The 26,745-nt window shown below is 33.1% G+C and overlaps 2 protein-coding genes across 3 annotated transcripts in view; both read right to left on the bottom strand.

Annotated features, from left to right (window-relative positions):
• Positions 1 to 467: 467 nt before the first annotated feature.
• LOC114280793 (potassium channel KOR1) lies at positions 468 to 14,773 on the bottom strand. Its single transcript, XM_028223175.2, has 12 exons — positions 14,202 to 14,773; positions 12,410 to 12,634; positions 12,260 to 12,323; positions 11,019 to 11,358; positions 5,692 to 5,987; positions 5,371 to 5,451; positions 4,762 to 4,860; positions 3,603 to 3,836; positions 3,226 to 3,414; positions 2,171 to 2,246; positions 1,748 to 2,042; positions 468 to 795 (listed from the first exon to the last, which is right to left on the bottom strand). Exons 1-12 carry the CDS (start codon positions 14,489 to 14,491, stop codon positions 654 to 656), a joined length of 2,331 nt encoding a protein of 776 aa, XP_028078976.2. The 5' UTR covers positions 14,492 to 14,773; the 3' UTR covers positions 468 to 653.
• Positions 14,774 to 19,296: 4,523 nt separating this feature from the next.
• The window catches only part of LOC114280791 (protein transport protein SEC24 C), a 40,130-nt gene continuing 32,681 nt past the window's right edge, over positions 19,297 to 26,745 (bottom strand). For both annotated transcript variants that reach the window (XM_028223173.2, XM_028223174.2), the window contains 9 exons: positions 26,482 to 26,550; positions 24,937 to 25,014; positions 24,650 to 24,788; positions 24,350 to 24,514; positions 21,811 to 21,956; positions 21,556 to 21,735; positions 20,714 to 20,802; positions 20,496 to 20,527; positions 19,297 to 19,793 (listed from right to left, as the gene is read on the bottom strand). In XM_028223173.2, coding sequence (XP_028078974.2) covers positions 19,687 to 19,793; positions 20,496 to 20,527; positions 20,714 to 20,802; positions 21,556 to 21,735; positions 21,811 to 21,956; positions 24,350 to 24,514; positions 24,650 to 24,788; positions 24,937 to 25,014; positions 26,482 to 26,550 — 1,005 coding nt within the window. In that variant the 3' untranslated portion in view covers positions 19,297 to 19,686. The remainder of the gene's footprint in view (positions 19,794 to 20,495; positions 20,528 to 20,713; positions 20,803 to 21,555; positions 21,736 to 21,810; positions 21,957 to 24,349; positions 24,515 to 24,649; positions 24,789 to 24,936; positions 25,015 to 26,481; positions 26,551 to 26,745) is intronic.

Genomic DNA, 26,745 nt, shown 5'->3' with positions numbered 1-26,745 from the left:
CCTCAAAACTTTCTTTAATTATTTTTTATGAAATAAAACTATCTCCAATTCTTCTATATATATATATATATATTATTAAAAAAAAATATTAAATTCGAGTAAAACTATAACTATCAAAATTTTGATAAATTATTTGATTCATGATTGATTTGGTAAAAAAAAAATTACATCTTTATTGATTTGATATAACAATGATAAAAATGATTAGAGTACACTTTAACTAACTTATTCGCTCCCAAGAGGCTGGGATCTACAGCTATTGTCGCCAATCTATGTTCTAGAACTCAAGTGGTCTTCAATATGTATATTAGTGATTCTGCATTTTTTTCTCAGTTAAAAGTTGATAATTAGAAAATAAAAACTAAAAGCATCTATCACTTAACTGTAAACTATAATCAGAAGTTACACCAGGCACTCAATATAAATTCTCAAAATAAAAAATAATAATAATTATCAATCCTATAAACTTCACCAAACAAAGTAAATTTTATTAATTTCCTTTTCCCCTTGAAGGGAAAGCCATTTAGCATCATAGTGGTTATTCTCAAATGCTTCTGACTCAACAGAGCTCTATCTTCTTAAGCAAATGTTAAAAATGCCACTGCAAAACATATCCAATTTCTGAAACTGGAGTACATTAGCCTATTAATCTATTATTTGGTTTTAGTTGCATCTTGAATTTCTTTGAAGCAATCAGAAAACTCGGCTAACTGACCGCTCTTTGCGTCTTCCAAAAGTTTCACAAGATTCTTGTCTCCACCTATACGTGCTTCATCGAGTGGAGTATTTCCCCATCTGCAAACACATAGTTAAACAAATGTCAATTTTCTGAACAATGCAGCAAGCAGTCAATTACATTTACAGGCAAAAAATTGCGCACATTCAATCTGCAGGTGTGCTTTAATTACTTAGCCATTGCATGTGTTGAACCTGCAAACTCATCTCCTCTCTCGTTGCATGTGCTCATACAAATTTTCAACCATGTAAACCACGCTCATCTTATAAGCAGAGTTATGTATCAAAAGTTTAAGAATGTTTTGAGAAAATCTAAACACTTTTGATACAGAAAGTGTAAATTTTAGTTAATGCAGAAGTTGAATACTTACACCAACTTTGAGGCATGAACCATTTAATTCCTGATTTTAGGAAGAAAAATAAAAATAAAGAAGAGGCAAACGAAAAAAAAAATACAAAAGGTAAAGAAGATATTCGACTTCAAAATCAACTTTGACCCTACGAGTTATGGCTTTTCTGTAGATATTGCAACTAAATTTCAAAGTCCTAGTTTCAATAATTTCAATGTGCTACGAGAAAGGCAGACATCTTCACAAAAAGAGATACTCAAAGTTAGCTGAAAGTACAAAAACAAAATGTTAATGAACAGAGGATGCACAAGCGCACTCACTTTCACAAGGCATTGCCAAGTCATTTTCAGGGAACAATAAATTGTTAGAAATTAATAGAACTAACTGTAAATGAAGATGCAAGTTGTTGGGGCAGCTGAAATGCGAGAGAAAATTAAGTACATTATCTTCTTAAAACCCCTTCAAGATCATATGCTTGAAGCATTACAAGAACTACAGAATGTAAAACGTCATGCAAAATATATCACAAATATAGATGCGTGTGCATGTGTGAATTTGCATTTTTTATTTACAGTCTTCATGCAAACATAAAAAGTTCTAAAAGAATCAATGCATTATATTTCATCACCATTCGAAAAATTATATGGAAATTTACACTGCACCTATCCTTTGAGAAGACACTAGCACCAGCTTCTAAAAGTAAACATGCGATTGTATATAACCCTTCCGCAGCAGCTATATGAAGAGGTGTTCGAAGATCATAACTTCTGGAGTTGGGATTGATGCCATTGGCCAAAACCCTTCTTAAAAATTCTAAATCTCTTCTTGCAACAGCTAAACAGAGACAACTTCCAGCATTCTCTATAGTTAATGATGCCCCGGCTTTGACAAGTAAAGAAGCGATGTGATCATGTCCGTTCTTGATGGCTTCAAGCAATGGAGTGTTTCCAAAATTATCTATTAGAATGGATTAATCAATATGAGTTAATAAATTCATCTCTAACATTAATTACTCAACAATGTATATACATATATTCCAGAACTCATGAGGTAGTGCATGGCAATGGGAAATGTAAGAAGCATACCTGTAATGTTGATCGCTACTCCTTTTTGGATAAGGAACTCAGTAATCTCTTCATATCCCTTGGATGCAGCAACATGCTGCAAATAATGTAAGGTAAGCAACTATAAGAAGCATGGACATGCGATACGTTGACACGACAATTTTCAAAAAATGAAGACATGCTGTGTAGCGCAACATGCAAAATATGTGACTTTATATATTTATTCTATGTTATATATATAAATATTTTATTCATAAATATCCAAAAAAAAAAAAATGCAACATAACACTAATTCCTAAAGTTTAAAAGAGAAACCAATATAAATTTACATTTTTTTCATTTATCAATGTATCCTCTAAGCTATTTTATTCAAACTTATAATATGTTTTATGCATATCTAATCAATGGATACGTGTCTCGTAAGTGTCCAGAATGAAATTGGGTCTAAAAATATTAAAAACAATATAATAATAGGACATGTGCTTGACTCCTGTTGTCCGATGATTATCGGTGTTTGACACGTGTCCAACAAAACAAGGACACGCCACCTTCTTACAAGTGTCCATGCTGCTTTAATCACTATAATTATTACATTGTCATGAAGAAACTATTGGAATTAGCGAATCGTAATATTGTATTTATGGTAGTTTGTATATAATCCGTGATTATACAAATCACGGATTTAGTGCCTTGATTATTTTATTTCCTAGTTTGTAATATTGAATCATTATATATACATGGCCTTGCCTCATTCAAAGGTAAGCCAAACAATTCTTTTCATTCTTTTGGTTGGAGCTCATTTTTCCTATAAGTAAATTGCTGCAAAGAGAGTGAATTCAGAGCAACAAAATTGTTTTCTGTCTTCCATCATGGCTCTTTAATTAAATGTATAGCCGGATGCTGTTCTAACTTAGAAAAATCACTCTCCTTTTTTTAAGATCTTCTGCTGGATTTTTATGAGGATGAATGGCAGAAATTATATCATATTGAAGAAAGGATAATTACTAAAAAGAATTTATATTATTGCATAAGATCTGTATTATACGAAAATAGAATATTTTTGTGTTTAGCATTACCAGAGGTGATCTTCCATCATAATCAGTCCTATTGGGATCTGCCCCAGCTCCAATCAAGCGTTTGAGCCGATGCAGATCTCCATCATAAGCAGCACAATTTAACCTCATAGCTAGCTCACTTTCATGTTTTCCAATATGAAGTGTTATGTCAGACTCCAATAGCTTGTTCTGAAGATTGGACTCTTTTCCCTAGCAATTGTAAAAATGTTACAAATAAAATTAACTAATTCATGCAATAACATTGATTCACATATATTTTGTTTATCATAAATAGTACATGAGTTCATCCACAACAAGAAAACTACAAACAGGAGGGCAGAAATAAAATCGTCACAGGTTGGCGAAAAGTAATAGCAGTAATACAAAAGATAACCTACCTCAAGCACATTATTTAGAATAATACGCCCATCAAAGAAGTATATCTCAAGGATGTCAGTGAGAGATTTTTTGTCAAGTCGTAATAGCCTAGATAGTTCACAAACTCGAACGGCATAAGGAGCTGGAATGTTGCAAAGCATAGAAATTTCACCAAACGAACTGTGAGTTTTGTAAGTTTGCAGATGCAGAGGAGATTCTCTTGTTTCTTCGTCTTCACTTCTTTCTATTGCCTCCTGAAATTACTATAAAATTGTCAATCTTGCATTTAAATGTAAACTGCATTAAACATAGATAATTTCTACTATAAAGTGTACTATGGACACTAAAGCTCTTAAGATTACAGGTATCATTCTACATATATATCTACAATTCTTTTTGAAAAATAGAATGAAATATTGTACTCAGTGCAAAAGGACTCCCGCTTACAGTAGGGTCTGGGAGAGGTAGGAGGTAGTTATCCTTCTCTCCACTTTTTTTGTATAAAGTTATTGAAACAGTTATGATTGTGTGAAAGCCAAGCCTTGGGGAAGGGTACTGTTTTAGCCCACTTTGCTAACTCAGCACCCCACCGTGAAAATCTAGCTTCACTAATGTCTTGCCTTGTCATCTTTGCTACAGGTGCTTTGTTCTGCTTTGCTAATGCTTGGCTAAGTCTTGAACCTTCACGCTGACCGTTTGCTTTCTCAGTAGCAAAAGCAGAAGGTTGATTCTCATCATACTATAATTACACTGATTTATTTATTTATTTATTTTGTCAAGCAATAATAACCATGATAAACCTTTTTAGTACTGATAAATGATGTAGATTGTCATTTAGTTACGTTAATTCTACCTTTTAGTCACATGAATAAACCGCATAACCAAGAGGGCAGGTCCCTGCCCACCAACAAGTGTTGGCCTACCTTCACGTAGGAATATTTCTTACCATATTTTGTGTAAGGTGCTCATGGGTTAATATCTCTGAACAGGTTAACCTAAGTTTCAAGAAAACATCATTAGTAGGGCCATACCAGTTTCCTCCACTTTTGGGCTCTCTATCATAATACTACAAAGTGGTAAGAAGTCATGAACTACTAGCATCCTCTCTGATGATATTGCTGTTATGTAATAAGATGAAACAAATAACATAGCAATGATGAGAGTGAGAAAAAATTATACCAGTTCACCAAAACAAACAAGATACAGTTGATCCACTATATCTCCCTGCTCGATAATCACTTCTCCTGGGAGGAAAAATTCCTCGTGGACTTTGGTTGACTGAAAATCAGAAAAAAAATGTAAGGCTGACTACCATAAATTGATATGATATTAGGCTCCAAATCTTATCAGATCTGTAATGTTCCAGTAGAAATGAACATGACATTACATTATGACAGTAGACAACAAAAGAACAAATTAACAAAAAAAAAAAAAAAATGGCACTTTAGAGGAGGCATTTTTAAAAGGAATACCAAGAAACCAGTAATTTTTAAATAAACATAGATAATACAGAAAAACAGAACAGGCATGGAAATGCAGTAGACAATATTCAGGTTACTCCAAAAATCCTATAGAAGATGCACTGAAGATAGCTAGACATTAGTAAGCTGATGCTCTTAAAAAAAGTTGGAAGTTGTAATGGATCAGGAGTTGCTAGATTCATTAACCTCCCTAGCAGTAAATATTTACCTTGCACAGATAATTAAGCCAATAAATGTCACATGACTTTGTAAAATCAATGCAGGTATAATCTTAGCATCTGTTTACTCTAGTAACAAGAAGACTTACAATATGTTTGATGAATCCCAAAGAGCACCCATTGAAAAGTGGAACCGCTTTAACATATGGCTCATATAACTTTTGTGAAATCTGCATAGAAGAAACACTTCATGGGGCAAAACAATCTACAATGTACAATTCTCTTTTGGGTGAGGAAGCAAACTATAGTAACACATTTCCAACAAAATGCAAGAGACTGGTCAACTATTTTAAAGCACTAAATCAGCATATACTGTTTTTTAAGTTTTTATTTTTATTTTTAGGTGTCAACATGGGCTATTGAACTTAATATAAATGAGGCATGTTAAGATTTTTATCATTTTGCAGTACCTTAGCTCGAATGGAGATTGGAATATCCTGAACAAGAGCAGCTTCTGTGTATCTGTTCTCATATTGTAGCCTCACATGGTCTTTGATCTCATTACTTAAACGCTTTCCAAGTTTGTGTGTATTCATATATTTAATAAGATCTGCCATTTTGTCCCTAAACCTTTCTGTTTTTGATCCTTTCACAATCAATGCTGCCATGTTACCAAGTAGATAGGCGCCGATAATCATATCGAAAGAGACATAGATCATTATGAATATCATTTCCCTGACATTGACTGCATGTATCTCTCCGTAACCTGTAGCATTAAAGAAAAAAGAGGAAAACAACATTGCATATAATTAACAATACCTATTCTTAGAAGTGCAGTAGCACTACATCATTATATATAAAAATAAAAAACCACTGCTTGTAACACATTAATACAATGCAAGATACACATCTTGGAAATAAACAAAGGTACCCATGTTGGACAAGACACATATGGGCATGGATGTTTACAAAATGTCCATCCAATATATATTTATTAGGCATGCTTAAGAAAGGAGGACATATTCTTGGGTGTACATAGTGAGTTCAAAGGATCCCAAGCAAAATTCCTGTTTTTATACTATATTGAAACTAAGTAGGAAACACCTACGTTCATTGTGTGTCACACAGACATTTATTCTTAGGGCACACACAAGAATGTGTTATATGTTTCAAAACAATGACCACTTTACCAGAACTACATTTAATAGAATGTGACAACAAGATGCCTACTCATAGATAACGATCACATTAGGCACTTAAATGTGGGCACCCCTAAACTCGCAGTAATGCTGCACTTGCCATCTTCTTTTTCCGCATTTTGTTTACCACCTGATGCGGCACATTCACAACTGTTGGATGTTAGTGAGACTCTTGTGGGATTCATTGCACCAACAATTGTGGATGTGCCATCACAGGTGATAAACAAAATGTGGTAAAGAAAAAAAAAGAGAGAGAGAAATAATAAGTGTAGCATTTCTACTGGATATGATCATTGTATATAATCAAATAGATTCTAAATAAAAAAGATGGGTGCAGCATATATTCCAACCCTCCGTCTACATGATGCGTAGCTTACAGATATTTAACAGAACTATCAACTTGCACTTTATTATACACAGTGCAGGAGAGTGGGGTGATAGTGGGGAAGGATTAAAAAAAATATAGTCCCTATATCATTGCTATTATAGCAGTTTCCTAACCAGCTGAGGTCATCTAAATGATGGTACTGGATAATTAATCCTACCCAGGGCCACATCTTCATTAAAGCAATCCTGGTTTGGAATTTCAGACCACTGCTAACTGGACAATGCAATACCACCACTAAAGCTTGTCTAATCAACAGCCATCACCTCCTATTTTAAGAAGCCTTCGACATGCATTGGAGCATCCATTCTCAATGCTCCCATTGTCAATCACCAGTAGCATATGGAAAAGAGGCAACGACACAATAGCATTGAGATTTAAGATTAGGCATTCATTGGGTAGTTATAGTTTGCACGATATTGTGACAAATAGCATTAAATATGTTAAAATTGAAGGATTATTGATTGATTACAAGATTGTTGTGTGTATTACAAATTACAAATGGTGGTTTATATAGATGTAGGTGTAGTGGATGGTGGTGGTAGGTGAGTGTAGTAGGTGAAGTGGGGTGTGTAGTGGGTTAGGTTAGTGGGTTAGGTTTAGTGTACATTAACAGCCCCCCTCAAACTCAAGGAGGTTAGACACAAACCAACTTGAGTTTGGAGAGAGTTACAAAACAGAAAAAATAAACTGATAAATAAAATAAAACAGGATAGGAGACACGGTATGGTCGTGTCGGACCGTTGTAGCAGACAGTTTACGAGGTCATGTCGGACCGGTGTAGAAGACAGTTTACGGGGTCATGTCGGACCGTTGTAGCAGACACTGTGTGGTCGTGTCAGACCGATGTAGAAGACAGTTTATGGGGTCATGTCGGACCGTTGGAGCAGACAGTTTACGGGGTCATGTTGGACCGTTGTTGAAGACAGTTTACGGGGTCATGTCGGACCGATGTAGCAGGACAGTTTACGGGGTCATGTCGGACCGTTGTAGCAGGACAGTTTACGGGGTCATGTCGGACCGATGTAGCAGACAGTTTACGGGGTCATGTCGGACCGTTGTTGAAGACAGTTTACGGGGTCATGTCGGACCGTTGGAGAAGACAGTTTATGGGGTCATGTCGGACCGATGTAGCAGGACAGTTTACGGGGTCATGTCGGACCGTTGTAGAAGCTGTGGTGGTGCACCAAGGGGGCGACTTAGGGAGTGCGCCATGAGTGACTTATACATGATACTGTGTATAACCCCCCCTCAAACTCAAATAGGTGTGAAGATAGAAACCTATTTGAGGTTGAAACAAAGGGATTGATAAAGTTGACTGGTGTAGAAGACACTGTATGAGTGTGTATATAGGCTGCCCAAAAGATATACATGGATATAGATATCGAGCCCTCAAAAGTCGTGCCCTCAAAAGGTGTGCCCGCACCCTCAAAAGGCGTGTCATCAAAAGGCGTGCTCGATGCATCAAAAGGCGTGCCAGATATGATGGCGAGGCACGTGAGTGCCTTGGCTGGCGTGCCCGGTTTGTCGGGCGTCAAGAGGCGCGCGATGCGCGTGGCTGCTTCTGTGTCATGGTCTTTATAAACCGAAGCGGAGGAGGCAGAAACTGAGACAGAAAAACTGAGAGAAACCTCTGAAAAATTCTTCGTTTTGCTGAGAAAGAGAGGTTTTGCTGAGAAGATACTCTGTAACACTCTCTATAACACTCTGTTGCCCAGAAAAAATGGCTTCGTCTTCCCGCGGGCTGCTCACCCTCTTTCCCGACCTCAACGAGTCCACAGGAGAGAGAACTGGTGCGGTGGCACTGGAAACTCAACCAAGCGCCCCGGAGTTTACTCCGTTGAACTTTCCGATGCGGTCTGTGGAGCAAAGAATGGCAGTGCTGTCGGATGTGGAGGCCAATCAGTATACGTTGAAGGCATGTGTGGAAAGCATGACGGCGGTCACAAACTTGTCGAACCGGCTGCAGAGTAGGACAAATGAGGTGCAGCATTTAAACTCCCAGCTGGCTCTGCTCCAACGCATGTATAAGGATGCGCGAGCAGAGATAAGCGTGCTAAGGGCAGAAAACAAGGAGCTGAAGCGGAAGGCCACCGTGATGTTCCGATTTGGAGGGCCACCATATGCTGCAGTGGAGGAGCAGGGAGTAGTTGTGCTCGGTGGTGTGGGAAATCCGGAGGCAACACCGTCAAGGACCGTCCAGGACGGAGGAAAAAAGAAGAGACCGACTGCAGAGTAGAGAAGAAAAATCCCGCCTGTGGATGTGGTTATTTGGGTTGTGTGTGTTGGGTTTTTTTTTTTTTTTTTTTTGTTTTTTTTTTTTGTTTTTTTTAATGTAAAATGGTGATCGGGGTGAGCCCCGACATGAATAAAATATGGGTTGTTGTGCAAATTTGGAAATGTTTTGTTGTTTTTTTTTTTTTTGTTTTTTTTTTTTGGTGGTTGTGTGGAATAATAATAATAATAATAATAATAATAATAAGAATAAAAGATGAATGGAAAGCATGTGATGATGGCTGGGTGTAATAATAAAAGATGAAGAGAAAGCAGTTCGTGCCAAGAGAGAGAGAGAGAGATTGGTTTGCATATGCCGAGATAGTGGAGAATGATTGTATTGGAGAAAGATGGTGAGGTGGAAAGCTGTCTCCTTCTTTTTTTCTTTTTCTTTTTTTTTTTTTTTTTTTAGAAAAGAGAAATAGCTGGGCGGTGTTGGGAGAATGGAAAAGAAGAAAAAGAAAAAGAAAGTAATAGATGGACAACATAGTGGGTAATAGATTATAATAAATATATAGCAGTGGACTCATCCACACTCCTCACCGTAAACAAACCCTCATCCACATCCATCTCCTCCATACACACCCCCGCCGCCACAATCACCACCCGCTCCACCGCGTCGGGCCACTGTGGAGGGTTCCCTTTGGCCCTTGAAGTGGTTGGCAAATCACTCAAAGGAGAATCTGAGGTCACCTGGAAGAATAAGCTGAACCGGTGGATCCGGCGCCGCACGCCGTGAGCCTCCATGGCCCTCATCACGCACTGGGCCTGGAAGGACTCGGTGCGATCGGGTCGGGAGGTGTAGGAATCGCCGAAGAAGACCAAAGCTGGTCGGGAGGTGTAGGAATCGCCGAAGGAGATGAATTCGTTCCATTGCCACATTGCGGTGGCGCCGATGTCGTGGATGAGGAGGAGGGTGGGTTGGTTGGGTTTGTGGGATTTGGGGTGCCAGAAATGGATGAGGGTGCCGTCGCCGAGATCGGTGGTGCTGGATTGGAGACCGGCGTTGCCGAAGGAGTACCTGTACAACCAATCTTGCAAGGTCGTCAGGCTAATACACTTGACCATGATGGGTACCGTATAGCAGAGAGAGAGGGAGTGAAGGTATGTGTAAAAAATTCCAGCGGGCAGCAATGGCAAAGTTGCCGGCCGGCTGCCCGCCGGTGACAAAGAAATACAGGCTTAAATCTTATAGCTCTGATACCATGTTAAAATTGAAGGATTATTGATTGATTACAAGATTGTTGTGTGTATTACAAATTACAAATGGTGGTTTATATAGATGTAGGTGTAGTGGATGGTGGTGGTAGGTGAGTGTAGTAGGTGAAGTGGGGTGTGTAGTGGGTTAGGTTAGTGGGTTAGGTTTAGTGTACATTAACAAAATAAACTCATTACCTCTTAGGAAGACAACAAATACATATGGAAAAGAGGCAACGACACAATAGCATTGAGATTTAAGATTAGGCATTCATTGGGTAGTTATAGTTTGCACGATATTGTGACAAATAGCATCAAATAAACTTATTACCTCTTAGGAAGGCAACAAATACAATAATCTTGATCAAACCGTATTGGCATCTAATCTAAAAAACATGATAGAAGAATTTCAGGACCTTCTTTATTCACAAAGTCACGGGAAAGAAAGAAGGAGAAAAAAAAAATGCCAAAGCAATAGCAGTTAACAACTAGTTAGAAGACAGGTTTAGTTGCACACTACTTAAAAAAGTGAAAAGAAGCTTCGGCAATAGCCTTAGCCAATGAATTTTTTTTTTTTTTTACAATTTCCCAGCTATTACATAGGAAACTTTTTGGGTAGGACAGCATTCTAGCTAAAATAGATACGGCACTTTAATACTAAAGAAAACATATAATGAAGTTTAAAATATCAAAGGATGAAATCGACAGATTTAGCAAATATCAGAGATACAAAGAAGCTTACCAACAGTAGCCATTGTAACAATGGCAAAATATAGTGATGTTACATAACGTGTCCAAAGATCAATCTCTCTGAAGTGTGAATAACTATAGTCACCCATCTGTAAACTTCCTATCCATGTGTAACGTTCCTTAGATGGCGGCATAGTAGTAGCCAGATAGTAAAAGATGCAGGCAGCTGTGTGCGTGCAATAGAGTTCAACAACAAAAAGTTTCATGATCCTTACAAACAGATAATTGATACGGATATCTTTCTCCATCTTCCCAAAAAATTCTGTCACTCTGAGTGCCCGACTTAGCCTGATCCACAACAGGTACCTTACAGGCTCCTTTCTGCCACAAGCCTGACAGGAGCAGATGGCTTAGGATGAACAAGAGAAAGCTAGATTTCCTATATTTTATGCACAAAGAAAATTTGCTCCTTCCCATTAATATTCATATATCAAAGAAAATTGCCATATGATAAAGTCAGTTTTCTTGATTACAGGGACATAAGTAAGAAATAACCTCTAACATCTCAATACCCAAGGATATTCTAAATTGAAAAAACAAATAAAAAAGTCATAAAGTAGATTTAATAGAATGGTTCATATTGTTGGTTTGACTGAAGGGAACCCCTTCGGTACAACCCCTTATGGGGTGTGTATACCATATGCATTACACATTTTTCTGGTACATGTTACGCATTTTGTGGCAAATATTACGAAATCTTCTGGTTCAAAAATGAAGCTATGCATTTTTGTACATAGAAAAATGTGTAACAAAGTGCATATGGTACCGAAGGGATTTCACTGACTGAAACTACAGCTTACACTCAAACTTGATACATAGCAATTTTATTCAAATTTAAGTTAATCTGTTAGACTGTGTTTGGTACATGGATTTGGAAAGGGAAATTTTTCCTTTCCCTTTTCCTTTCCAAATCCGTAACCAAATCCTTGAATCAAACACAGCATAAGTATCCCTTTGGATGAATGGATGTCAAATGAAGGGATATAAGGTTGGAATTTATAAAATTATTACAAGAAGATTAGTTATTGAAGGAAGATGATAACTCCAAAGCGGAGGATTGAATAGAGGTATGTTTCATGTATTTTGTTAAGATCTTTCTACAAATAGAATCTTTTATGGACATCATCATAAAGCTCACAAATTCATTATTGATATCTACATCTAAAATATTATTGATGTCAAATCCATTCATTTCAAATCCATAAATCCAAAGGTAGCCAAAGAGTAGAGTACCCTGTAGATAGCATCCCAAGGGCAGCAACCCAGAAAATCAACAAGAAAGCGAGATTTGAAGTACCTGATGATGAGACATACATAACCAAAGAGTCAAATATTGAAATAGAAATGGAAATTGAAGAAGAAGAAGAAGAAGAAGAGAGAAACCGAATGGCAATGAGCTTGCGATTGTAAACCATGCGGCGAGAGTGGGGGTCGGAGTAGGAGACAAAGAAGCGGACAAAGATGTCGATGAGGAAGGCGAATTGGCCGGCGATGTCGAGGAGGAAGAGATTCTCGGGGAGACCTCTGAAGAAGCCGAACTCCAATGGAGTGAAGAAGGAAGAGTAGATTGCCCATAGCAGAATGAATTGCGTCCATACCTGGTACCACCTGCACACTCACTCCCACACCTAAACTGTCATGGAGGAGATCAATGGTAGGTAGGACAACAAGTATAACTGAAACTGAAACATACAAGGCTTTGTTTGGTTTACATTTTAAGAAACTATTTTAAACCGTTTTTCTTTTGGTTTTACTTTAAGGTTTTTTTTTTTTTTTTTCATATTTTAATTATTATTATATTTTAGATATATCAGGATTAGATGTACCTAAAAAATAAAAATAAAAATTTAACTAAAATATAAAAAACAAATCATTAAAAACAAACAAAAATGCATACTGATTTTTTTTAATATTTATTTATTTTTAAATATATTTTAGCCAATGTATTTAATTTTTTCAGATGTATCTTGATTAGGTACATCTAAAAAAATATTAAAAAATGATTAAATATAAAAAAAAATTCACAAAAAATAAATAAAACTCAACTAAAAATAATTTTTGAAAAATCAAACCAAACAGACACTAACAATTTATTACAAAAAATTTTTTTTTAAAAAAAAGTTAACAATCAAACCCTCTTAAAATAAAGGTCCAAAGGTTTGGGAAAATTACAATTAATTCCATTTTTTTTTACATAATTGCATTGATTTTCTTTGAGGTTTTAATTTCTTTTTTAATAAAATATGTATTTATCTTTATTTTATTTCAGTCATTATGTTCAGTCATTTTAATCTTATTAAAAATAAAATTAATGTAATTATGTTAAAAATATGAGAATAACTATAATTTTTTCAAATATCAAGAAAAATGAGTGTAATTTACCCTAAACTAATGATTAAATACAAATTAATTAGTTATAGTTGGAGAAATATAATATTATAAATTATAGTATTTCCCATTTGAATAACATTATTTCATAGTAATGTTACATAAATAAAAAAAAATTATACATGATGACATAGTTCAGATATTTTATTTCAAAACAAAACACTATTAAAAATAGATTTAGAGAGCCGCTATTTTCAATCTATTTTACTCCAAATACACTATCCTTTGTGTTCTTATTATACATAAAAAAGAGTGTATTTGATGTTTGACATAACCTATATAATTGCATTTATTTGAGTCACATTATCTCTCTACTTTTCTGTTCATCTTTTCATAAAAAGTTAAAAAATATACTTATTTAGATCATTTCAAATACCCAAGTGGAATGAAAATAGTAACTATGTATAATAAAGATAAAAAAATTAAGTGTATTTAAAATAAAGTGGAGTGAAAATAATAACTCTCTATATTTATTTATTTATAATAGTAACATTATTATATTATTTTTCTAAATTTTTTATATAAATTTTATGTAAGAATAAATTATTTTTTTAGCCCATGCAATGCTTGTACGGACACAGATTTTAAATATCATCCGCTACGCAACAGGTCTTTAGCTCACTATTATTTATTAATATATCAGCTAATATTATTCATTACTTTTCGATATCAGCCAATATAAGACCGTATCACTTCACTGATACTGTTTCAGATCCGATACCCACAAATATTTAGATCAGCAAATAAGTATGAGATAGGGAGAGAGAAAAAGAGGGAGAGAGGGTACCAATTATGGGGATGAATATATCCTGGTGGGGTGGTGGTGGTGGTGGTGGTGGTGGTGGTGGTGGTGGATCCATTTGTAGCCAAGTCTCTCCCACTGGCAGTACCCCGAGTCAACTCACCACCGGACTCAGTTCGGAACAGCCCGACGAAGCTGAGTCGACTCTTCCATGACGATTTTCTGATAGAGCCCTGAAGCTCTTCATCAACCGTCAACTCTTCACCACCGTCTTCTTCTTCTTCTTCAGACTCATCATCACCTCTTCCTCTACATTTAGGTAGCTTAATCTTCATTTTAACTGCCGATTAACTGCCCCTTCAATTCTGTTAAATTAGTTAAACTACTAGCACTATAGTTTATGCTATTTATATAATGGAATAAAATAGTATGTGAACTTTATTAGGAGACAATAATATAATAATATGTCCTTTTAGATAGATATAGATATAGATATAGATATGAAATTGAAGGCAGAATAATATTATGTAAACTTTATTCGCGCACTTTATTGCAGCTCGAATATGTCCTTGTCTGACAAATTATTAGATGTTATTGGATTATTATAAAATAAAATTTATTGATTACCTTCTTAAACGTTGATTAGAATTTATTGTGATATTAGTTATGACTTATTATGATATTAAGTACGATATTATTTTGATTATAATTTAAGAGCTCTTTGGTTTATACCTTATATACTGTTTGGTTATAGCTCATTTTTTTCTTCCCCATAAGTTATAATCCAATAGCTTTTTGATTATATTTTATAGTTGTGATTTATCCTTCTAAAATTAGAACTTTAATTAAGCTCTAATGATATGGAAAGAAAAAACACAAAGCCAAAACATCACATCAAATGAGACCCACACATACATTAAAGCTATTAGAAGTCTTTTTCTAAAGCTCCTAAACATTTTCCTATATTCTATGTAGTGTTTGATTATAAATTATTATTTTTAGTTATAACTCCCATAAGATTGAGTTATGACATTTATGAAAATCAAATCCATAAATGTCATAACTTACATATGATAAAAGGTATGCATCATAACATTACGTATATGATGAAACATTAAGAATAATATTATATGATATTGTTTGTGTAGTATTTCCGACTAACAAGAAATTGCTATATACACTAAATTAGTCGTTCTTTGTTTTCAACTACTACGGAACAACTTATATGTTTTACTTATAAAATTTTCCAATACATCATTGGTCACTGATTAATTATCCCTCTAAATTTGTTACTCTTTATATCACACATATTTAATTATCAACTAAGTTAGAATGTCTCGCTTGTAAAAAAATTTACGATTGATTTGGAACACCATATAAACAAAGGACTATTAAACAATTATTGAGTGATCTTGAAATATGATGTGACATTATTTTTAGAGCGCTCTTAACCAATATTGAAGTAAAAAATTTTACCAACAAAGTAATATTGATCTACCATATTAACTAGTTAAGAAATAATGAACAGCCTGTTTTTGTGTGTTGTGATTTTCTATTAGCCATGAGTATTATGTAAGTAATGATATATAATACTCTAAGTACTATTCAATAATTTTTTCTAATTAACTATGGTGGTGAGAGGAGAGAAAAATTATTAGGTGGTCCCGTGTACAAATGTCCTTATTTTCTACCAATTACTATTTTCAATACCCTTGTTTTAAACAATGTCCTTATTTGTTCTTATTTTCAAACTCTCGTGTAAGCAATGTCCTTATTTGTTCTTATTTTCAAACTCTCGTGTAAGCAATGTCCTTATTTTCATATTCAAAAAATGTTTCAGAATTCTAGAACTGCTCTAATGAGATGGTAATGGTGTGGGTCCCACCTTAATGTGATATTTTGACTTAAATTTTTTTTTTTTTCAAAGGTGCCAACTCAATAAAACTCTGTTTAAAATTTTACTTTTAGAACTACTAATCACCATTGCTTCTCATTCACACTCAATAGATTTAATTAAAGACAAGGAATAAAAAGTAGTGGTGTCAAACCTCAAAAAGCTAGAGAAATCCTTGTTTGCGCAATTAATTACTGACGAGGAATGAATTTAGTGCTGTCAAGTTAATGAATAAAGGCTGGAATAAATTATCTTTCACCAATTTAATAGAATAATTATTTTGTTAGAAGAACCAAAAATAATCATTCATACTATATATATTAAGAAAAAAAGAGATTTTTAATGAGAAGAGTCTTGCGAAATTCAAAATTTTCATACTATTTTTTTAGAATTCTTATTTTTTAAATAATTAAAAAAAATTATTGACTAACTTTTATTGAATCATTAAAAAAAATCTTATTATGCCTTAATTCACACATCTGAAAAGAAAAGTTGATTAATCCATTTAAACTTTAAATTTAGAAATTTGAAAAGGAAAATTAACTAACCAGTTTTAAAATTTTTAAAAAATCTTCTAACTTTTATTGAATCATTTAAATAAATCTTATTATATCTTGATTTACACATTTCAAAAGAAAGTTAATTAATTCATTTGTAAATTTAAATTTAAAAATTTGAAAAGGAAAGTTAACTAATCAGTTTTAAATTATAAAAATAAAAAATAAAAAATCTTTTTGCTTTTATTGAATCACTTAAAAAAAAATCTTATTATGCCTTGATTTATACATTTCAAAAAGAAAATTTATTAATCCATTTAAAAATTTAAATTTTAAAATTTTAAAAGGATCAATTTTAAAATTTAGTTTCTGTACCACTACAATATAGAGATCAATTTACATCTTCTATAGATTATTTCTCTTGATATTTAATTTTTTAAATAATTAAAAAATCTTTTATCGGTTAGCTTTTATTTCCTTATAATATAATTGATGATCTATTTTAAGAATTTACTTCTCCCATCAAATATTATATAGGTTTTTTTTAGATAGTGTATATCAATACAATAAAGTATCCAACACTCCTTTCAACATATATGATGTGTTTGGTTCATAGTTTTGGGTAGAAATTTTTGAAAGGGAAAATGAAAAGGTGTATAAAATTAAGTAAAATGTAATTATATTTCAATCACATTTCACTTATATTTTTTCTTTCTCATTTCAAATTCCTACCCCAATCTATGAATCAAACATAACATAAAGTTGGGTACATATATTCCATACTGAAAATTTTGAATTAATATTATTTTGTAAAAATTGTGTACTATAAATTCTTATCACATGTATCTCCATATAATAATGATTGAAATTTATTTTTAATTAGGTCGCATTAGCATAAATATTGAGACGAGTAGTTTTTAGGTCACTTCTAATGTTTAGTCCAACATCATAAGTCAATCATAATTGATTTTTAAGCTTTACAAATTAAATAAATAAAAATTAGTATATTAACAAATGTAATTTACTACTATCATATAGGAAATTAAAATTACGAAACTTATAAAATGAAATGTACTTATAATTTATCATCAATATAATTTTTGTAATTTATTCTTTAATTTTTACTAATTAAATTATGATATGAAATTTTTTGTTAAGAACTTAGAATACACAATTAATGACATAAGAATAAAAATTTTATCTTATGCATAACTCTGGCAAAAATAAATAAAATTTAATTTATTATAAATTATTTTTACTACATATTTTAAGTAAATTTTATATTATTATTTTAATTTAAAATTAATTTTTAATTATTTATTTATACCTGCACATAACACAAGTAATATGTTAGTTATATTCTTATCTAAAATCATTTAAGAAGTTAAGCAAATAAACCAAGGATAAGAAAAAGGTTGTGTTTTCTCACCAAATTAAAGAATTAAATAACTGAATATATTCTGATTGAGAAAAATTGTGCTTTGTTGACTCATATTACATGGAAAAAGGGTCCTAATTTTTTGCATAAAATTTATGGCAAATGTTGCATGGTTTAATACATCAATCACAGACACTATCTAAAAAAAAATACATCAATCAATAGCAGACATTGAGAAAATAATTAAAAAACAAATTCAAAAGTTTGGTTAATTACACATTTTTTATCTTTAAAATAAAATATATATATATATATATATATATAATTTACCTTGTTTTAGTATCTAACATTTTAATTGCAACACTTGTCCCCGAACTATTAAGGAGTGACTTGAAAAGTTAATTAAAAACTAATTTTTTGACTTTTTTTTTAAAAACTTTTTTATCATTTTATGTACAAAAAATATGAAAAATAATATAACTCAAAAAGAACTCAAAAACTAAAAATTAACTTTTTACTAACTTTTCAAATTACCCCTAAAGGAGCGTTAAAGAGATCTTTAATATCTAACATTTTAATTACAACACTTGTGAGCGTCGGAAAATGAGTGAGAGCACTAATTAGTGCTATCACTAATGATGTGACAGTGAACCCCCAGGAATGATTTGATGTTTTGACCTTGATGTTGTATTTTTTTTTTTATTGAGTGCCATGTCATTAGTGGTCTTTTTAGAACTCCAAAATTAATAGTCTCTATCAGTGTTGCGTAAGCGTCAAAGAGATCTGTTCTGATGCTGCCAATATTCTGTCAGAATACACCTCAAAAAATATATATATATTATGCCAGAATCGATAATACTTTTGAAATAAAAAAATTATACCATCAAAAAAATAAAGTTCTACATTAATTGCTAAAGATAATTTTTGTAGTACTTTTTTGTTCGAAAAATATTCTTGAATTTGATAATGAATACCGATGGTGTCATTGATGGGGACCATTTTAACAAATATTAAATCAGCATAATTGAAATGCTGAACACTAAAACTACAAGAACACTACAATTACAAAAAGCCAATATTCCTTAAAAAAAAAAAAAAAAAAAAAAAATCACAATCTTAAATTTACCCTGAAACTCTTGGTTGAGGGATTTGAGGAGGAATTTGAAAAGAGAAATGAAAAAGGTAGGTGAAATGTGAAAAAAACATGCCTACATTTCACATAGTTTCACACACCTTTTCCCTTTCCCTTTCCAAATCCCTCCCCAAATCCCCCAACCAAACACAGCGTAAATCTATCATTTTAACCAAAATTGACTCTAAATTAATCTAATTTTTACCTAAATTGTAATGATTGGTTTTGAGAGAGCATAATTCCATCATAAAAATACATGTACTACCAGCCCATTTGATTGACAACTTGTTTATACATTTTGTTTCCCTGTTCTACAGTAAACAAGAACAAAAAAAACCCAATCTAAAAAAAAAAAAAAAAAAAAACGAGTACCAAGAAAACATATAGATAATGTATGCCATGTTATACCAACCCTGAACTTTCTCAAATCTTATGACTACACTAAAATTAACAAACCTCTTATTGCAAAATTGTGCTCAGCTTTCTTTGTCACCAATAAAACAATTAATTCCATACAGCCGATCCAGCGACTGCCCGCATCAAATTTTGCTTCCTTTTGCCTTGATTTCTGAGGGTGCCTCCACAAAACCGCTATCCAAAAATGTAGATTAAACTTGAGGTGCAAACTATCAAGTCATTTTATTTTGAATCTGACGGTGGATATGTACCAAAAACTCGACATAAGAGAGACCGTTGGCACTCTTGTCTTCTACCATGTAAGAGAAGAATAACAATCCTGGAAATAAATTATTAAAAAAAAAGGGTTAAGTCAAAAACAAGCAACTCAGAAATTCTAAAAGGAATTTTCAATTTTCTGACAACCATTTTCAGCTAGGATTGCCAATAAAACTGTCATTGCCGAGGTTTTGGAGCGAGTGAGGGCCCATAGGATTAGGATTAACCACTCACAGATCCCATCTCCAATGCCACCTCTCTCTCTCTCTCTCTCATCTTTTCCCAAAACTCCATTTCCATTTCCATTGCCATTACCATAGCCACAGCCAAATCACAAAACTAACCCTCTGCCATGAAACCCTCTCCATGGCCAACAGCCACTCCCACCATCAGGATTAGGATTAACATATAGTAAAAATTAACTAAGATTCCAACAAGAATATCAATTATTCAGGGGCTTCCCATAACTCTAATTTTGTTTGGGAAAATCCACAAAACCAACCCTTCGGAGGTGCATTGGGGAACAGCTCCTTTTAATAGAAGAAAATAAAAGATGACAAGTATCTATGGAACCCCAAGCTTTCATTGCAAATAATGCCATGACACATCAAATCATAAAGAATGACAAAAGAAAAGGAAGTATTGAGAAGGAGAAAATTCAAAAGGTTTCAATTAAATTATGGCTCATTAAATATGCAAAGTGGTTGACCAGCAATTAATATGATTTTGTCCAAAGTGGTGAGGATTGTTTTGATGCACTGACCTGATGAATCTCCTTTTTTGCACAATTTTAAGCTGCAAAAAAATGAAAACAAAAATTATTAAACAATCACATAAAATATGATTGTTCAAACAATTTGATATGGAATAGGAAATATATTTTAAAGCATATACTTCTAACATTTTTTATTGTCTCTAAAAATAATTACAGACACATGTACGTATATAAAAAGACAATCTTCCATGAACATCAGGCATTACCGGAGGTAGGAACATCTTTGGCGCCTTATCTCATTCACAATATCATTTAGCTTCTTGGACTGTGGGTTGTCATATTGCTGCAGTACAAACTGAGGCAAAAGAAAGAAGTCATATACTGAAGTAACATAACAAGCATCTCAGCAGATAAATAAAGCTGAAACACAAGTTATATTAAAGTTCTCATTTTTCATCAACAACACAATCATATAAATCAACATTACCAAAGGAATAATAACATAATTATGCAGAAAAAGAACTCAAGTCTTTGTAGGATCCTTAAGTGAGGTTAGAGGGAGAAAATATTATTGCATTAATCTCTTACCTTACAATGTGTGCTTAATACAAAATAAATAGAAGACAACTCTCTAATGAATAAAAGATGACAAAAACACAGAAGTACCCTTAACCCAAAATTAAAATGACAACAGTACTGAAACTAAATCTCCACACCTTAATTTACACTTAGGGAGACTAGGAAAGTTATCTAGAAAAAAATAGCAACACAAGGGTTCTAAATGAAATACATCCGGAATTCAGACACTTATCAATCCTGGCAAATCTTAAACAACTAATTCAGATCTCAAACTCCTATGCATGTTGTTCCCAACCATAATTAATGATGGGAAAACTCTATTCATACATAAAAATCATACAAAAACTCCATAAGAATGATGTTGTAATGCTATTATAGTAAATAAACTCATCTTCAATGGTGTTCTGTTTTAAAGTGAAAGGTCCACAATGGGCCACACCATTATGTATGAATTTTTAGTTTATATATCATTACTCTTAATGATGCTATATAGTTAGACATTGTGTAGTTCAAAAAACAATAAGACTACCTGAGCTGGAATTTCATCAAGCGAGGAAATGCCAAACAGTTGTCGCATGATATCAGGATCCACAGAACTCCCAATATAAATTAAACAATCCTCCCCATTCTCCAGAAGATAGATTCCATCCTCACTCATATGTTCACTGGAAAGCGGGATAACAGGAGGCATAAGAGCAGCATCTATCTCCTGTCAATTTGGCAGTATCACACCAAAATATTAGGATCACATAAAACTAACAGTACACAAAATTATTTCTAATACCTTCGAGTTAGGGTCATGAATGGCCATCATCCTGGGGTACACCAGTGGGATTGCCAAAGCAGTAGAAAGAGAAGAAACATAATTGATCCAAAAGGATCTATCATCTATTCGCCCATCAGTTCGTAACCCTGTACTTTTAACCAAAGCTGAAAGGGAACATGAAAATTAATTAAATAAAAATTCAAATATAATCAAACTATCTACAAAATATTGTATGACAAGAAAATTAAGTAATGCCAACCACCAGAATAGGATATTCAAATAGTTCTCTCACAAAAAAAACCAATAAATTATTACAGAAGTCATTAAACTAAGCATCAGACAATCAAACTTTCAATGGCTCGACTTTCTGCAAGCATATTCTAACTAAATGGAAATACTGCATGGTTCAGCAACACTGAATTACCACCACTTTGGACATCTTCTAGTTATAATAAAAGCCAGAGTAGCATGGCCGAATTCTCTTTTATAACATCATTATGAAATCATAATTTAGCACTCTTTTTAGTAATTACAAAATTCACCTCTCATTATCCTCTAATTATACAGTTATTTTGAATTTTATCATTAACATTTACTTTATCAGATAATATCAGTTACATCCTATTTGCATTTTACTCGATACATATATATACTTTATATGTTGTAATGTCAACAATGGTGGGCAACAAGATTACAGCCGTAGGGGGCGGGCATTCAACTAATTCCGTAGTGAAACAAGAAAAAGAAAGCTGAAGAGGAGAAAATAATTCAAAACTAATCTACAGACATATACAAAGCGCATAAGGACTTCCTTCCACATCCTGATTTCCTCCTTACCCACAATCCCCTCATTCCTGAGGGGTGATTGACAATGAAACTTGGCTCCTCAAATATGAACCCATGTAGCCAACACATATAAAGTGCCTAAATTGGACATTTCTCCCAATGTAGAATCAAAGCGACTTTTTCATTTTTTATTTTTTTTTATAACCAATCTAGCTTTGACTTTGATTTATACTCTTCCCATGTTACCTCATATGTGTTTACAGTCCCATGCCTATAAATATCGATAATTCTAACGCCTAATTTTATCAGATTACCAAACTTTCGTGCCCAATATTTCAGGTCATTGATTATTTAAATTAAACCAAATGGTTTAAAATGCCATTTTATTCAAACCAATAGTTTAACATAACCCATTCACCATTTTAATCAAATCAAATAGTTTAAAAATAACTTTTGAACATTTACTCAAATTGAGTTTTTAAATAACATGTTGACCATTTTAAACGATTCAGATGGTTTAAAATAACTCATTAATCATTAAATTCAAATTCAGATATGTGGTTATTAATTTTGTCATTTTATTTTTTACTTCCTTCATTTGACACTTCTATTCAAATCAAATGACTTAAAATAACCTTTTGACCATTTTATCGAAATCAAACGAATTAAAATAACATTTTGATATTTTTATTGTAATCAAATCAAACGATTTAAAATAACCTATGACCAATTTCACTCAAATCAAGTGGTTTTACACTCTTTGGCCCTTTTATTCAAATCAAAAGGTTTAAAATCTATGAGCCATTTTACTTAAAACAAGCAATTTAAAATAGTGTAGCATTCATTGCCATATGCTGCCAAAGGAAGCATTTGGAAAGGGTCACAAGCATGGGAGGCTCCAGATGTAAGGCAGAATGTGAAATGATTGATTTGCCTTTGTTTCAACTTTATATATTTATCAGCACTACACATATCAACATGCAATAACAATTTGGTTTGTTACTATGATAATTAGACAATTACCTCTTAAGCATTAACCCTGTGTTTGGGTTGGGGGATTTGGAAATAGATTTGGAAATGGAAAGAAAAAAGATAAGTGAAACGTGAATGAAATATAGCTACATTTCACATAGTTTCACACATTTTCCCTTTTCCTTTTTCCTTTCCCTTCCCAAATCTCTCAACCAAATACAGCTTAAGAGATTGTTTGGCATCCCCTATATTAGCACACTTTTTTATTTTTTTATTTTTTTTAAGTCACATCACCTCTTTACTTTTCTACACATTTTTTCGTAAAGAGTTATGCTAGAGACCCCAAATAAATTACCAAATTTTTTACCAAACCTCTCACATGGGTGTAGGACTCACACACGTGATTTGTGTAGGTTCCACCCATGTGAGAGGTTTGGTAGAAAATTTGGTAATTTATTTGGGGTCCATAACATTTTCTTTTCGTAAAAAGTCAAAAAGTACACTTATTTAGATCATCTTAAAAAACCTCTAAAAAATCAGTTCTGACTTAATTTTCTGAACTATATCTTCCATGGACAAGAAGTGGTGAAACTGCTTGCAACATGAAGTTATAATCTAAAAAACATTTTTGTGAATACAAATGTAAATATTTATCTTCCATCTTCAAATACTACCTTTATTTCTTAATTATAATACCATAAAAAATGTAAAAACTATCATGCAACCCACATCCATAACGCATAGGGGCCCACCTACTACATTCAGATAAATATGGATTAATAAGCATAAAGAAACATACCGAGTGTGTATAGAGGCAGAAGTTTAAGTGCCTCTGGAAGGATAAGTTGACCAGATGATGATACTGTAGCACAAAATTTGCGATATGAGTGCAGGATGTTGATGCAAAGGGTTGTCACTTGCTCCTTGACTTGTGAGAGTGGACTGGAAGGAATTTCGTTTGCGGCTACAGGTTAGGTGAAATAATATTGTGATTAGTATTCTTCTCTTTAAAAAAAAGACGAGACATCAAGTGTTCTCTAAATACTAAATATCACAATTAAAGGAGCCAAAGCAACCATAAAATATCATAATCAACTACCTTGCTTCAAGAAACAAGCGAATTGGGTGTCTAAGTCAGCTGAGCGGAACAAATTACTTAGCAGACTTGTGCATGACAAAGATAAGGTAGAAACTCTTATTCTTCTTTGGCCATACACAGTAGTGTAAAGAAGAGCACACTGGACAACAAAATGCACAAAATAAATAACTAAATAAAACAAAAGCTGTTTATGTGAAAGAATACTAGAAGCTCTTCCAAAAAAGAGGGTGAGAATGAAGATATGAAAACCTGGAAAGCCACAAATAAATAAGTGGAAAAAGTTGTACCTGAAAAGCACATTCTGAACCATCCTGCAGCTTGTCATCGTGTTTCAAAGTAACCATTATAGTTTTGTCACAGTCAATCTGCATTAGGGGGAAAACTAATGAGGGGGACAAATTCAATCGCAGTGAATGGACCAGATCAATTGAATCTCCATAAACAATTATGCACAGCAATTAGGACAGAGAACAAGAGTAATGAAAAAAGCTAGCGTAAAACAGCAAGAGTGACACCCAACTAACTTACAGCAAGTTGCACACTAAGGAAAGATGCCAAACATGAGAACTGTATGTTCTCATAAAGTGTCTAAAACACACTGAATACTAAGAATCACAGACATTTCAAAGGAGACGCGTTCGTGTCAAGCACCAACACACATTGGACACTTTCTAACACGTTTCAGACATGCATCCAAACATGTCATATTACGTTTTTAGACTCGAAAAAGCTTCAAACACTTAAGGGACACATGTGTCCATTACTTTAGACAAACATGAAACACATTACTAGTTTGAACGATAGGAACAACAAAAAATAAAAATAGAAATAGAAGTGAATACTGAAAACCAAGAGATAACAAAGAGTAAACAATTTTGTTACTTATGTTCAACTATTAATATAGATATAGGGAATGGAGATGATGAATCTATAGAATTAATAGGTTGGCTCAAGTGGAGGAGTGCTTCTAGCTATCAACAAAATTGAAAGGAAATTTTATAGGACAACCATAAAGCTAGCAATGCGTTATGGAACATAATGTTTGGCAACTAAGAAACAACACGGTCACAAAATGAGTGTAATTGAGATGAAGAAACTTAAATGGATATGTGGTAAGACTAGAAATTTAAAATTAATATATTCGGGAAATAGTAGGAGTAGAATCAATTTAAGATAAGTTTAGAAAGAATACACCAAAATGGTAAATGCAACGAAAAGGAAGAGTAATATAATCATCATAAACAGAAATGTTATGGGAAAGAGAAGGACTAAACTAAAATGGGATGTTGTAATAAAAAATGATACAAATCTATTTTAAATTTACTTGAGCACAGCAATGAGCAAAATGGTGATAAAGGATTCATGTAGCTAACCCAACCTGATTAGGACACAAGACTTGGTTTGGTTTATATATTTAGCATTTGTTTCTAGTAATATTACTTGAGACAGATATACGGACTATGGAACCAGTAGGCCCTTCTAATTAGATTAAAATTAAGTCAAGTGATCTTGTAATTCAAGGAAAGGTGTGAACACTAGACATGGAACAGAGACAAGTGCCTATAGTAAAAATTTCAATGTCAAAAGCTAAAATAGTTTAGAATATACAATGCCACTATCTCACAAGAAATCTAGATTATGCTTGAATTTCAATCAAATTTTTATCATCAATGTATATCATATTTCCCCAATAGTTTACAACACTTAACATTAGTAGAAGAGAAAAGAATGAAAAAGGAACGAAAGGTTAATTAGTTATACGCAAATGCAAAGTATCTCATGAAGCAATTTATCCCCAAAAAAAAAAAGTATCTCATAAAGCATGTACTAACCGCAGGGAGGTCAACATCAGTCGGAATGCGCTTACAGAAGTTTCCTGAGTATTCTTGAACTTGAATACCCTAAAAAAGAGGAAAAAGAAATCTAAGCATCATTGTTTTTAGAATATAGAACAAGAAAGCTACTTTTAGGTTTTGTTCGATAAAACATAAAACTAAACATTAAGCACTGAAAAGGATATTGCTAAATTTTCTTAATTGGAAGAAAATGTTTGGTAAGTACTAAAATTTAAGCTCCAACTTTAATCAAGTTGTTTC

This window comes from Camellia sinensis, chromosome 15 (genome assembly GCF_055761805.1).
Source record: "Camellia sinensis isolate YWXY chromosome 15, ASM5576180v1, whole genome shotgun sequence".
Classification (NCBI taxonomy): Eukaryota; Viridiplantae; Streptophyta; class Magnoliopsida; order Ericales; family Theaceae; genus Camellia; species Camellia sinensis.
Note: the sequence above shows the minus strand (reverse complement) of the source record. Positions and strands in the feature narration are given on the sequence as shown.